This window comes from Monodelphis domestica, chromosome 2 (genome assembly GCF_027887165.1).
Source record: "Monodelphis domestica isolate mMonDom1 chromosome 2, mMonDom1.pri, whole genome shotgun sequence".
NCBI lineage: Eukaryota > Metazoa > Chordata > Mammalia > Didelphimorphia > Didelphidae > Monodelphis > Monodelphis domestica.
The window spans coordinates 459,569,602-459,586,391 of NC_077228.1; the positions used below are offsets into that span (position 1 = coordinate 459,569,602).

The following is a 16,790-nucleotide window of genomic DNA, read 5'->3' on the forward strand; positions in this document are numbered from 1 at the left end:
GTATTCTGATGAAATCATGGGTCACTCAAAGAATCACAAATATCAATGGTACCGACGGGGTCTGGGCTGGTTTTAATTTGGAGCACCGATCTGCCATAACAAATTCAGAAACACATACCATAGCACATGTAAGTAAGGTGAAGGCTTTTTAGTGGGAATGGAGAAGGCAAGCTCTAGCTCTAAAGTCAGAGGACCCAGACTGGATTAAGTATCCATGAGAATACGGAAGGCCAGGCACTCTATTCCCTGTGCCACCTAGCTGCCCACCATCAGGAAGATCTGAGTTCAAATCTGAATTCAGATACTTACTAGTTGTGTGACTTGGGCAAGTCCCTTAACCTTGTTTGCTTCAGTTTTCTCAATTGGAGAAGGAAATGGAGAAGGAAGTTCTTCCTGGTACCTTTGCTAAAAAAACCCCAAATGAGGTCAAGAAGAATCAGGCATAACGGAAATGATTGAGCAACTTTCTGACTGCCGGCTCTATCCATTGAACCACCAGCAATCTCTCTGGTCTCTAAGCATCCTCTCTTTCAAGACTAAATCATAGGGGCAGCGGGGTTGCTCAGTGGGTTGAGAACCAGGCCTAGAGATGGGAGGTCCTGGGTTCAAATTTGTCCTCAGACACTTCTTAGCTGTCTGGACAAGTCATTTACCCCTCATTGCCTAGTGTGAAGATGGGATTAATTCTCATCTGCCCATTTTTAGATTTAATCACCAGAAGCTATACAGCCCACTTAAGTGGGGGGAGGGTTCACTCAGACACATGGTGATTAAATATTTTATTTTTTTAAATATTAAATAAATAATAAGTATTGAGTCTAAGATGTGTAAAAAAGATATAAAAAGAGTGTTAAAAAAAGATTAAAGCATGAATGAGAAATGATTGAAAAGCAAAGTAGCCTTTTATTTTCATCCCATTCACCTTTATTTATATAAAAGTATATTAAATAAATTACTGCAATATATACAAATACATATATATTATAGACATAAATAGAAAATCCCCAAATACAAAACCTTTCCAAAAACACAGACATACACATAATAGACACCGACCTTAAGGGCTTAAAGTACCTCAAATCATAACTGACAATTCATTTATATAGTAGTCTTCTTACAAAAATAGAATATCTGTCAAGTGTTTAAGCAATATCATTTAGGTCTGTTAAAGTGCTAAACCCTATGGCATAGGAGAATGGTACCCAACCCTCAAGCCACCGGTTTCAAAGTGTCTGTAACAAAAATGTTCATGTCAGCCTGGTGTCGATGCTTCTGTTAGGGAAAAGGAGAGTTTTTCTTCCCCTCACGTCTAGCTTTTCCTTTCCTGTACTCAGAGAGTGACAGAGAGAGGAGGAAAAGGGAGGAAAGGACCAGGACAAACACCAACCAATAGGCCTTATTGGGATAATGCATCTCTGAAAGTCTCTGCCTTTCCAAACCTGCAGGATGGAGAAATCAAGGTTGACACGTGGTAGAAACAAATCTACCCACAGCACAAGCTGTCTTCTTGCATGGTTTCAAGTCAACCTCTCACTGGCTCTCTGAATTCCACCCAGGCATTCGAAGGTCTGGAGATCAGATTTCAACTTTCAAGAAGATTATAGAGTCTAAAATCTGAGAAGTTCAGGAGTGATAGTGTTTAAAATAAGATAAAATTGGAGACAGTGGCTGTACCTTTCATTGATTTTCAAAGCGATTTAGGGAGATCCCTAAGTAGGAATGACGAGTGTAGTGAGAAATAAACAGGATTTTCATTTCCCCTTGGAATGCAAAGGCTGCCTTCCCAAGCTCTACGGTAGTGATTCTCCCCAAGGTTTTGTTCTCTTCCAAGTACCATCAGCTTTCCCATCACAGTAAGACACAGTTTCTGCAGTAGTTGATAGTGGCAGTAATGGCGTCTCCCTCCTTCATACACCGTTAAGTGGCGAGTTTTCTTTCCTGTTTCTTTTAGCTCTTGATTTTGAGCATTTGTATAGAGTCACAGAGAGGGTGATGACGAGGATGATGATGACAAAAAGTATAGCACCGACAATGAAAAACAACTCTGAAAGGAAAAGAAAATGGTTACTTGTCTAGAACTACAGTCTGTGTAGAAAAGTCTTTTTAAAAAATTCTGATTAAAAATTAAATTTTAAAAATTTAATTTATATAGTATATATTTTTATATTTTATTTATTTTTATTTTATATTTATTATATATAATTAAAAATTAAAAATAAAATAAAATAGGAATAATATTTCCATATGCATGTAGATATACATATATAATATTAGAACAAAAAAGCTTATTTATGAAACCATGGATCTCTATTATTGTACAGCTTGCTTAAAAAAATATACACGTTTGTATAAATAACATTTATATATGGGATATATACATATACATATAATTATCTAATATATAATAAATATATGTATAATAAATATACATAATTAATTCAATATTAACTCTCAAGTCTTGCTTTATGTTCTCTTCTGTACATTAAAAAGAAAAAGGTACTTTAAATTCTTCCTTTCTTTTCTTTTCTATCTTTATCTCCCTTTCCTCCCACTTACCACTCCTTTCCCCAAATGGGGGGGGGGGAACAAAACAAAACAAAGAGAAAAGTAGAATAGATTTCCCCTGACATTCTTCATTCATAGTTGCAGCTGAGGGCAGAACTCAAAAATTACCCCATTCTCTTTGTGTCTGACCCCAAATTTTTGCCTTTCATTTAGAAATACTCAATTTATGATAAGGTCCGACTTCATTGGAAAGAAGACTAACCTAAGTTATAATGGCTAAGTAGGCAGCTAGGTGATTCAGTGGATTGAGAACCAAGCCTAGAGATGGGAGGTCCTGGGTTCAAATTAGGACTCAGACACTTCCTAGTTGCATGACCCTGGGCAGTTCACTTAACTTCCATTGCCTAGCCCATGTCACTCTTTTGCCTTGGAACCAATACTATGTATTGATTCTAAAATGGTAGATAAGGGTTTAAAAAAAAGTTGCAATGGCTAAATCCTAAGCTTAACTGGAGAAAATAGTCAATAAATGCTCAGGTACCACTCCAAATGCATGCACGTACATGCAGGAAACCTATTTGAATGTTAACCAATCAAGCAACAAGCCCATAGGAAGTGATTATTATGTGTCAGGTCCCAGGGATATAGATACAATAAACTGGAGGTTTTTCAACTGGAATCTACCGATAGATTCCAGGTTGGTGAATTTTAAAACTATTTTATAACTATTTCAATGAATTTAATTTATCTTATAATCATACATATTTTATTTTATAAACAAATATAAATCTATATTTATGTATAAGGAGATAAAATATAGCTGTAATGCAGCTGGGGAGTTCAATGGATAGAATGTTGGGCCTGAAGCCAGGAATATTTTAATAAAGTATATAATTTCATTATTATATATTATATTTAATTATGTATTCACGTAAATAAATCATATAAATTCAGTCTTAGACATTTACTAGTTGTGTGACCTTGACCAAACCACTTAATTTGTCTGCCTCAGTTTCCTCATCTCTCCGTAGGTGCAATTTCAGAGCACACTCACCTTTAAACACAACTTTCTCTTCGCTTGTACAAATGATTTTGCTTTCTGGACTCTTCTGCTTTGTTCTCCGAGATGGAATGAATGCCTGAACACTGAAGCAATAACTTTCTCCTTTGTCCACATCAACCAAAAATTCATTTGTGTCTGTCTTTTCTGATTTCTGTTAAGAGAGACAGATTATAAGACCAAAGATTTAGGGCTGAAAGATCATCTTCCTATAACCCCCCTTCATCTTACAGAGGAGGAAACTGAGATGCAGAGATGGGGGGTCACTAGCTTCAGGTCCCATAAGGAGAAAGTCGATAAGCCAGAGCTCTTGGTTTATTTCGTAGAAGTATTTGTGTGTGTGTGTGTGTGTGTGTGTGTGTGTGTGTGTGTGTGTGTGTGTGTGTGAGATACCCATTCCAGGCAAAGGTAGGCACGATGGTGCTCCCAAAAGGTGTTTCCAATAGAAAAACTTGGGTCTGGGCTTTAAACCATGAACAAGACTTTTCCAGAGGGTGAGTGAAAGAGGGAGGATCAGTCTGGGGGGTCCTTGGTATGAGAAGGAATCCAAATTTTAGACCTTTGGATGAGAGAGTTTTTGAGATGTTCATGTCCAACTCTCTATTTTAACAGATAAAGAAACCAAGGCTAAAAGAGTTTAAAGCATCTCATTCATGGTTATACAGCTACTAAATAATAGAAATAGGAACAGAGTTCAGACCTCCTAATTTCATTCCATTCTATACTTGGTTGTTTCTCAACCAGTTCCAATTTTGTTCCCCCTCAAAGGAAACAAGTTAAAAATCTAGGCAGCTAGATGGCACAGTGGTTAGAGTACCAGACCTAGAATCAAGAAGACCCAAATTAACATCCTGTCTCAGATACTTACTAGCAGTGTCAAGTCACTTAACCTTAGATTTCTCATCTAGAGCATCCTCCCACCCCCAATACACACACACACACACACACACACACACACATATTTATGAGGAAAAAATACTGTAATGCTTGTGAAGCTTACTAGCTATTGCTACTATTTATTATTAATTTGTAATTTAAAAAGTTATAGAGCACCCAAAAGTAGAGGGAAGAGGGGGGAAGAAACTCACCTTTCCTGTACTTGAAGCCCTCCAGTAAAAAAGCGTGTAAGTTAGATCCTTATGAAAAATCTGACGGAGGGTTTGAAAGGTCCCATTATATCTAAATGATGTCATGGAATCTTGAACTTTCACTCTTAATTTTGTGCCATTTTGTAAAAAACTTTCGATTCTTGGTTGCCCGAGGTTTGCTGAGATCAAGAAGACAAGAATGATGAGAACCAGGGAATTGCAGTTAAAGTAAAAATCCTTATCAGCTATCGTTCAACTTTTTATTGTCCGTCCTCCCTGCAAAATATAGTCCCCGAGTGCTAACTCTTCATGGCAGGTAGGTCCTTGACTATATCACCAAACCTTGAACCTTTTCCCCGAGTATTAAGGCTCTTTGGTCAGGACAGATGAGGGATAATAGGAAAGGGAATCAACAGGGAATGAACTTGACGTGGCTAAATTCAACACACGCATTATGCTTTTAGGTCAATAGGCACTTGTGGGTCCAATGACTTTCTTTACTTTTGGGACTTTGGCCTTGGAAAGGAACTCAAGGAACATCTCGTCTAACTCCTTCCTGAGGAGAAAGCCCTTTTGAAACATTTAAGATAATTCAAGTCTCACATGGTTCAATGGGGATGCAGACTCTAAATGATCACCCTCATGCAAATATCAATAATATGGAAATATTATGGTCTTGATCAAGGACACATGTAAGACCCAGTAGAATTGTGTATCAGCTATAGGGGTGGGGGTGAGGAGAGGGAAGGGAAAGAACATGAAACTTGCAACCACAGGAAAATATTCTAAATTATTAAATAAATAAACTTTTAAAAATGGATAATTCAAGTCAAAAGACATTTATTAGTTCCCATTATGTTATCTACTGTACCTCTGAAGACAATTCATTTTGGGACAGTTGTCCTATATCATATACAGCGCTGTATTTTGATCCAGAAAACTATACTAGGCATGAGATTTGAGTATGAACATATAACAACTCACTTTGAGAGGGAAGGGAAAACATTTTCCACTCACCTCCTAAATTTCCCATAAATCTTTTCTCTACCTCTTCTTATCCTGCCCACATTTTTGTGGTTGTTTTTTAAACTTTATTTGGTTCTGTACCACTCTTTATCATGGTCTAGATGGCTCTGGATCACACGGTACCCAAAAGAATCAGAAGACTTGGGAGTCATAAGGGATTTCAGTGGCCATCTAGCCTCATCTACACTTGAAAAGAATCTCCATTACAATAACATCCACCCCAAGGAGTTTACATTAAGCTTTAGCTTTAATTAGAACTTTGAAACAGTAAAGTTTTTTGGACATGATGTCTAAATTTGCCAAACTTTCATCCACTATTACACTTATTATTCTTGTTTCTGCCACTAGGGGTCAAGCAGAACAATCTAATCTCTTGTCCACATCCCTACAATATTGTCAGTTTTCAAGCACGTCTGGTACTTTGTGAACCCATTTGGGGTTTTCTTGGCAAAGTGGTTCATAAATGGAGTGCTTCATAATTTCCTTTTAAAGATGAGGAAACTGAGGCAAACAGGGTTAAATGACTTGCCCAGGGTCACACACAGGAAGATGAATTTTCCTGATTCCACTTTATTCATTGTCCCAGGCGCTTTACAACTGACTACTGAAGTGTATGCTTTCTGAAGAAGGGCAAGGTGAACCAGAGGAGGATTGGTGCAAGAAACTGAGGATGCTAAGTCTAGATGAGGAGGTTCTGTGGGGATAGGAAAGTTGTCTTCAAGTATTCTAGGGGCCGTCATGCAGAAGGGACATTACCCTTGTTCACCTTGGTCCAAAAAGTCAAGAGGGAAGAATTTGGAGAAGTTGAATAGAGGCAAGTTTAAAATTGGATTTGATGGAAGAAAACACTCTTCAACTTCCTTACAGTTGGACCTTTAAATGTGGTATTAGTGGCTTTCAGAGGTAGTGGGTTCTACCATCAGTGGAACTCTGAGCAAAGCCTAAATGACCACGTGCCACATGGATGTTACAGCAGATCCTTTTTCAGGTGTAAGCTGGACTTAATAGCTTCTGAGATCTCTTCCAAAACAGAGATTCTGTATCTATATCTTCATCTTTATACTGCCTTTTGCTTAATAGATGCTTGTTTGATGAAAAAGCTAAGGCTGGGCTTTTAATGTACCATATCTACAACTGAGCTAATATCTACTTAATGCGATAGTAATAATTTTTTTTAAAAGAAGGAACTTGCAGCCTATTCATGTAAGAGATTTAGCTTCATTTGTCCTTAGAAAAATATTTTCATTATTTTTTAAAACCAATTTTATTTTATTTCCATTTTTTTTCATTCTCCTGGGCTACTTCAAATGGCATAGAGGTGACCCTGCACTTTTGAAGGCAGCCCTGCCAGGACAGCACAAGCCCTGGCAGGTCACAATCAAGCTGGAAATTCTCCAAGAACAATCACCTGATACATTGGGTATGTCTGTTGGCCAAGGATGTGGTGGAGTGAGTGGGAGGGGATGGCAGTTGTTATCTCTGATTTTACAGAGGAACTCTCAGTTTGGAAATTTCTTCCATCAATGTAGATTTGTGACTTGTTAATAACTTAAAGTTTTAGAGAATTTTGGGGGGGAGTATTGGGACGTTAAGCAAAGTGCCCAAGGCCACAGACTTAGTATTAGAGGTAGGATGCCTTAGCAGATCCTCCTGATTTCAAAGCTCACCCCCTCTCTACTACCCCATGCCGCCTCTTCTAAGGACCAGCCCTGCTAAATTTGGAAAGGTTGATCATCAGAAGGCTGGCCGTGGGAAGCAAATTTTTCTGTCCCTGGAACTCATGACAATTGCATCCAGAGTCATTAAAAGGTCAAAATTTTCAACGGGGTGGGAGTACCACTTTCTAACAAGATGAACCCAAGAGAAACCTTGTTATGGTGGTGCTCACTGGCCCACTATGTATCTAAAATATTTAACTAGAATTGATACAATAACCCCACTCTCCCTTACTTACTGTCTAAATAAGGTATGAAGTTGGGTGCATTAGCATGTAGGGATTCTTCAGGGTCTCCCTCTAGCTTTTCTTGGTTTTCAGAAATGATTCGAGCAATGTACGTGTCCTTCACATTTTTCATCTCATCTGTGACGTCACATTCTGTATTTTTGATTTGAAAACATTTCCTTTTCCAATCTCCCCATCTGGTACTAAAAAGAAGAAAAATGGTGATGAGAAAATTAATTGTTTGCTTCCAAAAAGGGTGTGTGTGTGTATGTGTGTGTGAGAGAGAGAGAGACAGACAGACAGACAGAGACAGAGAAAGAGAGAGAGAGACAGAGAGAGAGGGAGGGGGAGAGAGAGAGAGAAAGAGAGAGAGGGGGGTGGAGGGAGAGAGGGAGAGAGAGAGAGGGAGAAAGAGAGATTGAGAGAGAGTTGCCTTGATGGGAAATTGGGCTGCTAATAGTTACAAAGGAAAAGCACTTTTCCTACAATAACCTAGCTGGATTATCTCTATAATTCGAGCTATTTTGATGAAAATTGTGGCTAGGGCAGACTACCTAAAGCACAACAAAGGAAACTTTTTAATATTCCATTTTATACATAACACGGTTTTAATTTCACAATATGTGAAATTGCCTCTATGTCTTCTTATAAGGTCTTCATCTTTGTGAAATTGAGGTATGTGTGACAACACAGAGCACAAAAGCAATTCTGGGCCCATGGGGAACAATTAAAAAGTACAGAATGTTAAAGGGAATAGAAAGGACCTTAAAGAGTTTCTAGCCCCGTCCCCTTCTCTTGTAGAAGAGAAAATTGCAGAGAAAAGAGGGAAGTGATCAGGAGTGGTCATTCAGTTCATCCAACTAATAAATGGTGGGGCCAGATTTTGGACCCAGGTATCTTGACTCCAGTGAAAGAAATGCCTTATCCCAAAGCTTAGGGATTCGCTTCAAGACAGTCAAGCTTCCAAACTATTGGGCACAGTTATATTTAATTCTATTCTTTAGAAATAAGATAATCTCATACAACATAGCATCTCATTAGGAAAAAATACAGTCTATCTCCTTTATAGCTTATTCTTTCCTTTACGTATATAGGACAAAGATATTCACTTGTTGAGAAATGTTTGCCAATCAGTAGGAGTGATACATTACTGACAAAGACCCTGGCAGGGCACTAGATTAATCATTTGTCCTAAGGTGCACAAATGGAAGGGTGAGATTTGTAGAGCTCCTTTTGAAATATAAATCCTAAAGCCTTCTTGTATAGTCAGTTATGATTTGGACATAAGTAACAGCTGTGAACTTCAGGGTTTCATTTTTGCTTTTTACTTGGATTTCCAATGTTCTGCTGAATAACTATTAAAATGCTGATATGTGTACACAGTAACAGCAATATTGTATGATCGTCAACTGTGAAAAGACTTCGCTATTCTCAGGAATACAACGATCCAAGATAATTCTGAAGGACAGTGCGTCCGGAGAAAGAACTGAGTGTGAATGCAGATCAAAGCATATTCTTTTTCACTTTTATTTGTATGTGTTTTTATTTGGGGGTTTTGGTTTTATAGGTGTACTCTCCCACAAGAAGACCAATATGATCTGTTTTGCATGATCATACATGTATAACCTAGATTATATTACTTCCCATCTCAGGGAGGGAATTGGGAAGGAAAGAAGGCAGGGAGACAATTTGGATTTCATAATTTTGGAAAATGTATATTAAAATTTGTTATTACACAAAATTGAGAAAAATAAAATATTAAAAAACAAAATTAAAATAAAACACTAATGTGCTTTCCGGAAAAAAAAAATCAAGATTAGATTGTTTTGAGCCCAGGCAGGAAGGCAATGGATAGCACATTCTCTTAGTACTGAACCAAATAGGATGGGAAACTCTGGTCATTTTTATTTTAAAATATCCCTAAATACTCAGGGTGGTTTAGAAACACCTCTTTATTCTTGGTGCCTTTTTTTCATGTGATCACAGATTTAGAGCTACAAAGGACCTTAGAGGTCATTGAATCCAATCTCTCATTTAAAAAGGAGAAAACTGAGGTTGAGAAAATTAAGTGATATATCTGAGGCCACAAAACTAATAAATGACAAAGTCAGAATTCAAACCCAGGTCCTCTGACTCCAAATCTGCCATTCTTTCTAGTGCGGTACATGCTTTCCTCTTAACTGCATGTGTTGAAACTCAATGAGTTTTTTTAACCGAATCAGAATGATAAATATGTACTAAATATTAGAAAATGACTTACTCTCTCAAAGTGAAACTAAGATGATGATACTTTGGCAAATAAATAATATGGATGGGACAAGAGGGATTCAATATGTTGTTAGAGCTCTGTATTCCAAGTATCTTGGACTAAAATATATTAACAGAACCCATAAACACTGGTTTGGGGAAAGGGATGCATGGAATTCTTTTAGCAAAAAGGGGCAGGAGCAGGGATATTTTGAAACAAAAGAGAAGAAATTTATTTCAGACGGAGAAGTTATTGCTAGGTCTGACATCAGGAAGACTCATCTTCCCGCATTCAAATCTGGCTTCATTATTTACTGGCTTTGTGACCCTGGGCAAGTGATTTAACCCAGTTTGTCTCAGTTTCCTCATCTGTAAAACGAGCTAGGAAAGGAAATGGCCAATCACTCCAGTATCTTTCCCAAGAAAACCCCAAATGGGGTCATGAAGAGTCAGACATCAACTGAACAACAAAATAAGTTTATCTTTATAAACACAATTCCACATTTGATATCTTAGAGGGGGAAATATCACCAATATCACCTTTCTCTTTTTGAATCTTCACTGAGATCATAGGGAAGGCAGGATGGGGAACGTGACATCTAAGAGAACTATCATGGCCCCCATCACTTGTGCCTGGCCTCCCCCCGCTCCCCTCCCCTGTAGGTACTAGGAACTCTCATCTGAAAGAAGGGTTAAACTAGCAGTGAAATGGAGGAGCCTGAATTCTGTGGTCACACTCACACACAATACATCAGAGGAGCCAGGTAGCAGATCTGGAGGATGGACAGCTAGCTGAAATTAATTAGCCATATTATTTTCAGGAGTCTCTAGGTTTTTTCCGAGGCAGTAAAACCTTATTAATTATTTAAATTAGGAGAAAGACTTATCTGAAGGAGGAGAAATTCTGAACAGGAGACTAATTGAAAAGCAGCATTTTATTTGCAAATCATTTGGGACTCAGAATGAGTTTTCCCTGTTCTGTAGAGTTTCCAAGCCAGCCCATTAAAGGCTATTGAACTCATAAGTTCCGGTATTGTTATTCCTTGAAGGTTTGGCTCTCTGGAGCCAATCCATGTCTGATCATAGTTCTGTAGAGGGGAAATCTGTCCTCAATTGCTATTTGGACACAAAAATCACAGAATTTGAAGGTTGGAATGGATCCCTGTGGTTGTCTAATCCAATCCATACACTAAAGGGATCCACTTTAACCTACTTTAGATAAATGGCCACACATTTCGCCCTCATTGCAATTAGGAGAACAAGGCAGTGAGGTACAGGATCAGACTAGATGACTTCTGAGCTCCCTTCCAGTTTGAGATCAACAAGATCAACAATTCTCTGGTTTCTGCCTACTGCTCAAAGCTCAATAATCCAGCTCCTCTGATTCCAAGTCACTGGCAGGGCTTCCCATAGTCTCTGCTGGGGGAGAGGCAAGATAAAGAAAAGGCTGCAGATTAGGAATCTAGTGACTAGAGTTTAGAAATTCAGGAGACACTGGCAGGTTGGAAACTCAGAAGGAAGAGGAGGACTGAGGTACAGTTAGGCTTCCCTCCTCCTTTTCTCCACTCAGTTCCCTACCTCCACAGCAGACCTTGGTACAGGAACAAGGTGTAAAGCAGGGGACATACTAAAAGCCAATATTTCAACTGGCATTGTCTTGAGTTACAAAGCTGTCTACTATCCCAAATACAGAATCCAGACTGGCAATTTTGAGCCTGGCCATCATCTCTCTCTCTCTCTCTCTCTTTTTCCTTTCTTTTAAAAAAAATTATTTATTTAATTAAGAATATTTTTCCATCGTTCCATGATTCATGTTCTTTCCCCTTTCCTCCTCCCTACCTCCTCCCAGAGCTAACGAGCAATTCCACTGGGTTTTACATGTGTCATTGATCAAGACATTTCCATATTATTAATATTTGCACTCGGGTGATCATTTAGAGTCTACATCTCCAATCATATCCCCATTGACCCATGATTTCTCTCTTTTTAAAGACCATCTAAGATGGGGACAGCTAAGTGACTCAGGTGAATAGAGAGCTGAGTGAAGAAACTAAAGGTCCTGGGTTCAAATCTGATCACAGACATTTCCTGGCTATTGTGGAAGAGAGAAATTATAAGGCATGCAAAAGGACAAGAAGCAAGACAAGAAGCTGGAGATTGATCCGCTGTCAATCAAAGGACCCTGGACAAGTAATTTAATCCCCACTATATTGCCCTTACCACTCTTCTGCCTTGGAATCTACACTTCGAAGTGATTCTAAGACAAAAGGTAAGAGTTTTGTTTTTTTTTTAATCTAAGATGATACAAAAGCCTTTGAAACTCTGCCTTTCTGCTCACCGATATGAAATAATGGCCATGATAATCAGTCTGAATAACAATCAAAAAATGTCTCTGTCACTATTCTGGTACAAAAGTCTCCGCATAAACTAAAAATGGCACCTTTAATTTTAACTAGTAGCACTTTTCTGCCTTTGTAAAATGACTGGAAAGAAAGTATCACCTTCCCACAAACCCTGTTTTCTGGAACTTCCTGCCTGGAACTCCTTCCATAGAAGGAAAGTGAGAAAAAAAATCAAAAGAAAATACTAGTCATATAGCTAGCAGTATGACCGAGGTTAGTTTAAATAGGGAGGCATGTCTCTGAACACTCTATATTTCCATATACAGAGTTTTATGGTTGCCCAGACAAGCTATCAGTCATAATCATAGTCCTGCACTTGCCTCTCCGATTTGATTTTCTACCAGTTTGTTTCTGCCAGGCATATTTAATCACGTCTCTGGCACGTTCAAAGACATGCCCTCAATGAATGCTCTGGATTGGCAGAGTATAGACATAGACATCTATGAATCAAACAGTGCCCCAGGTGATTTAAGCATTTGAAGTACTGGCCCCTTCACTTCCTCCTGCCTTATACTTTGCCCCAGTCTAGACTGTTACCCAAAGAAGGGAGATTCATGAAGATCAGGTAGACCAGGTGTCATTCCTCTTGTAAGACTAATAGTGAATCAGAACCTTCATCACCTACAGGCAAAGGTTTCCCTTTCCACAACTCTCAGTCCAATCTCTGAAATTTTTGATCATCCCTAAAACAAGACTAACATTCTCTGCCAGCTTCAGTAAGTCCCCTTCTTGTCTCTTCTCACAGCTTCACATTCTTGATAGAGCCTTGTAGAGCTTTGAAAACACCAGTGAATTCCTTCTTCTTTGCTATTTGCTTCATGGCCATCAGCAGTCATCTTTACCCACCCCTGTACCTAAGACAGGGAAATGGCACATAGATGGCTCAGTGGCTAGTGCTCATTTTGGAATCAGAAAGTTTTGAGTTCAAATCTTGCCTTGGGTACTTAGTAGTTGTATGACCCTGGGCAAGTCACTTAATCTCTTTAGTCCTCTGTTTCTTCCTCTGCAAAACAGGGATAATAGTAGCACACACCTCAGAGCATTGTTGCATGGATCAGCTAAATCAGCATGAATAATTGTTTTGTAAACCTATAATAGCTATATAAATGCTAGCTACTGTTAAATGATGACATCCCAGAAATCTTGCTGTGTTCAAGATGCCTACTTACCTTATCTCAAGGGAGTAGACATTATTGACTGGTTTGGGCTCCCATTCCAATATGGTCTTGAAATCAATGGATTTCCAGGTTATGTTATATGGTAACACTATATCTGAAGTACCTGTGCACACACAAGAAAGAAGGGCCATTATTTTAGTGTATCTAATAAGCACAGCTTTTGACTTTAATGCTTTCTGTATGATAGCATAAAACGCCCTTACAACTTTTCCCTTTATATCTTACAGTATCAGGTTTAAAAATTTTGGGGTAATAGATGTTTTTTTTCTCCCCTTATTGACTAATGAAGAATAGTCATCTCAATCCCACATTTGACTAAAGGTAAGTTGCTTATCTAATCACTAATTTATGTCATGACCCATAAAAACACACAAGAACCCTGTCCTTAAGAGACAAAAAAAAAAACTGCACTTGAGAAAGAGAACTAGTACTTAAGAATATAATATCTCAGTTTGTTACCAAAGTAGGAATTCTGCCTTGACTGGCAACTCACAGCTTCGTAAGATTGTTTATTTTGAGTTGGAAGGGCCATTAGAGATCTCTCTTGTCCAGATCTCTCATTACAGATGAGGAAACTGAGTCTATTTATGGGGTAACTTGCTCAAGGTCACACAGGTGGTAAGTGGCAGAGCTGGGATCTGAATTCAGATCTCTTAAGTCCAGAGAGGTACCCTGTACCACCCTTCTTCCAAGTGTTCTAAAAGCCGCAGAAAAGATAAATGAAAGGGATTGTAAAGTGGTAAGGAGTTATGGTTATAAGGAAGCCCAGTCTCATCAGTTCTTATCTCAATTAGATAAACAAGGCAGTGGGAGAACCAGAATGTTGAGAGGGATGCTAGCATGAGCTGACTGGGCATGGACATACAGAACTTATCATGAAGACAATTAGAAGCATTTCTATATTTTACTACCCGACCTAATTATGTCATTACATAATTCCAGTAAAATCCAGTGCGGAAATGTGGTCTGTACAATGCGGTTCTTGCTCTGTTCTAAGATTTTGCAACTTGATTCTTCTCTGTTCTCACACTGAAAATAATGAAGGAAGTTACTCATTATTCTTCACAATCGAGGTACTCTCCAAGATTTTATTTTGACAGTGAAGTGGTTTGCGGGATATCCTGAAAGGTAACAGGCAATCCACTCACTCCCTAGGGGCAAAACGGACGATTCTATAGACCCCCCAGACCTGGGAGATTTCTGAGAACCTTAAAAGAATTGGGCAGAGTCCGAGAGGGAGAGCGAGAAGGTCCAGTTCACGAGAAAATCCTGGGCCAAAGAGTTAACAATTGAGGGCAGGATTCGAGCTCGCCCCAAGCTACAAGAAGAGATTTGCTCCAGGCTTAGAATCCTACCTGCCAGCCTAGCCACCGGAACAACAACGCATCGGAAATGAGCAGAAAACCCAGAAAGAGGAAACTAGCAAGTTTCCAGCTTCAGATTTCATTCGCCAGAGTCCGGCCACGGACTACGGATGGCCCAGAGACCGAGGCATGGCAGTTTCAACTCAGTTACTGCGGTTGGCCCTTCCGCCAGGTAGAGGGCCTGACAGCGCCCCCGAGTCAGCGACCATTCCCAGAGTCGGACCGTGTCCTTGTCTGCGTCCCCGGAGCCCGGGTCGGCCCCTCGCCCGGAGTATCAGAGCGCGTCCGGCTCCGAGTCCTCCGTGCGCTCTCCACGCGCTGCTGCGGGGGTCTGAGCCCAGGCCCCCAAAACTCTGGGCACCACTCACCTGAAGCTAAGGACACCTGTACGAAGACGAAGCCGAGTAGGACGGTCCGGAAAGAAGCAGTGGCCGCCACCAGGAGACAAGGATTGGGGGGCGCCATTGCCGTGAGCCTGCGCGGCGGGGTAGCCTTTGGAGAGTTCCTGGGAGACCAGGTGAAGGACTCGAGGTCTATAAGACGTGTGCTCGTTTGGGTGGGGACCCTTGGTGCTCTTTGCCTCCTGGGAGCCTTGTGTATGGGGGTCGCATGTTGGTCTCTCAATATAAAGGCTTGGTCGAGCGCACTCCCTCTCCTGCTCCCTCTCCCGCCTCTTTGGAGATTGTCCGGCCCCTTTTCTGGGTTTGCCTGGGACGCGGAGATCCGGCTACTTCCACACCCCTCAAATAGGCCCCCACACCGTTTAGGTGGGCGGCCTCTCCTCCTCTCCCACACCCCTGCCCCGCCTCCGACGCCTGGGGCCCCAGTGGGCTCCGGATCTGTGACTCACCCTCTGTGATTCAACTACAGCGAAGGAGAGTTGGCCAAAGAACTAGGTGCTGCCTCGACCACTGTTGGGAATTTCTAAAAGAAGACGCTGCGCCCTCCGTGGGCTGTGCTCATGCCGCTAACTGAGCTACAGTGGGATCCCCTGATCGGAGGCTCCCGGGATAGGCAGCAGTGGCCATCTTCCCAGGTCTTAGGAGAAAAGGGAATGGGAATTCCGTTTGTTGGAGGAGGCTAATTTGTTCTCTTTCATGTCCCACTCTTTGTGACCCCGTGGATCATAGCACACCAATTCTGTCGATGGGGGTTTGGGGGCAAGAATACTGGAATAGGTTGCCATTTCCTTCTTCCTTTTTTTTTAAACCTTTACTTTCCCTCTTAGAATCACTACTATGTATTTGGTTCCAAGGCAGAAGAGTGGGAAGGGCTGAGCAGTGGGGATTAAGCGACTTGCCCAGGATCACACAGCTAGGAAGTATCTGAGCTCACATCTGAACTCAGGACCTCCTGTCTCTAGGCTTGCCTCTCAATCCACTGAGCCCCTAACTGCCCCTCTGCCTTTCCTTTCTAATTATTCCTTGGATACTATTTTCTGAAAAGCTAGAGGGACGCTGGGTCCTCAGAGAGAAAGGATTATTAACCATTTAATAAAAGGAGCGGAGCTCTCCCGCCTGAGTCAGTGCTGGGATTTCCCAGGCTCCTTAAGTCCTCTGACCATCGGAGTACTCGAATACTACAATGATGTGTACAGAGAACAAGAAAGAACTTCGGAGCGAGCAGCATCTGGCCACAATCATGAATCAGTAGCAAACATGTTCTTCACTCAAAAGCTAAAACAGGCCAGCTGTTTGAAGGAGGATTTTTAATGAGAGCGGTGACCAGGGGAGAATTACTAGCGGTTGGCTTGTTCTCACGTAGAAAGAGCCATCTGTGAGAGCGAGGGTTAGTAAATCGTCTCTGTTTCCAGCTCTTTAGACATATAATTCTATGAGTCATAGGTGTACTGAAACAAAAATTTAAAAATGATCAGAACTAAGTACCTCTGTCCCAGTTGTGTGACCCTGGTCAAGTCCCTCTCCTGTCTTTTTTTTTTTCAAGGACAGAAAGTAAGGTTTTAAAACAATCTAAATAT

General features: G+C 40.4%; 1 protein-coding gene across 1 annotated transcript; it reads right to left on the reverse strand.

Annotated features, from left to right (window-relative positions):
- Positions 1–901: 901 nt before the first annotated feature.
- On the reverse strand, positions 902–15,650 carry F3 (coagulation factor III, tissue factor). Its single transcript, XM_001381777.4, has 6 exons — positions 15,181–15,650; positions 13,440–13,551; positions 7,634–7,824; positions 4,654–4,832; positions 3,560–3,719; positions 902–2,044 (listed from the first exon to the last, which is right to left on the reverse strand). The coding sequence occupies exons 1-6, from the start codon at positions 15,275–15,277 to the stop codon at positions 1,908–1,910; spliced, it is 876 nt and encodes a 291-aa protein (XP_001381814.2). The 5' UTR covers positions 15,278–15,650; the 3' UTR covers positions 902–1,907.
- Between the last annotated feature and the right edge of the window lie 1,140 nt (positions 15,651–16,790).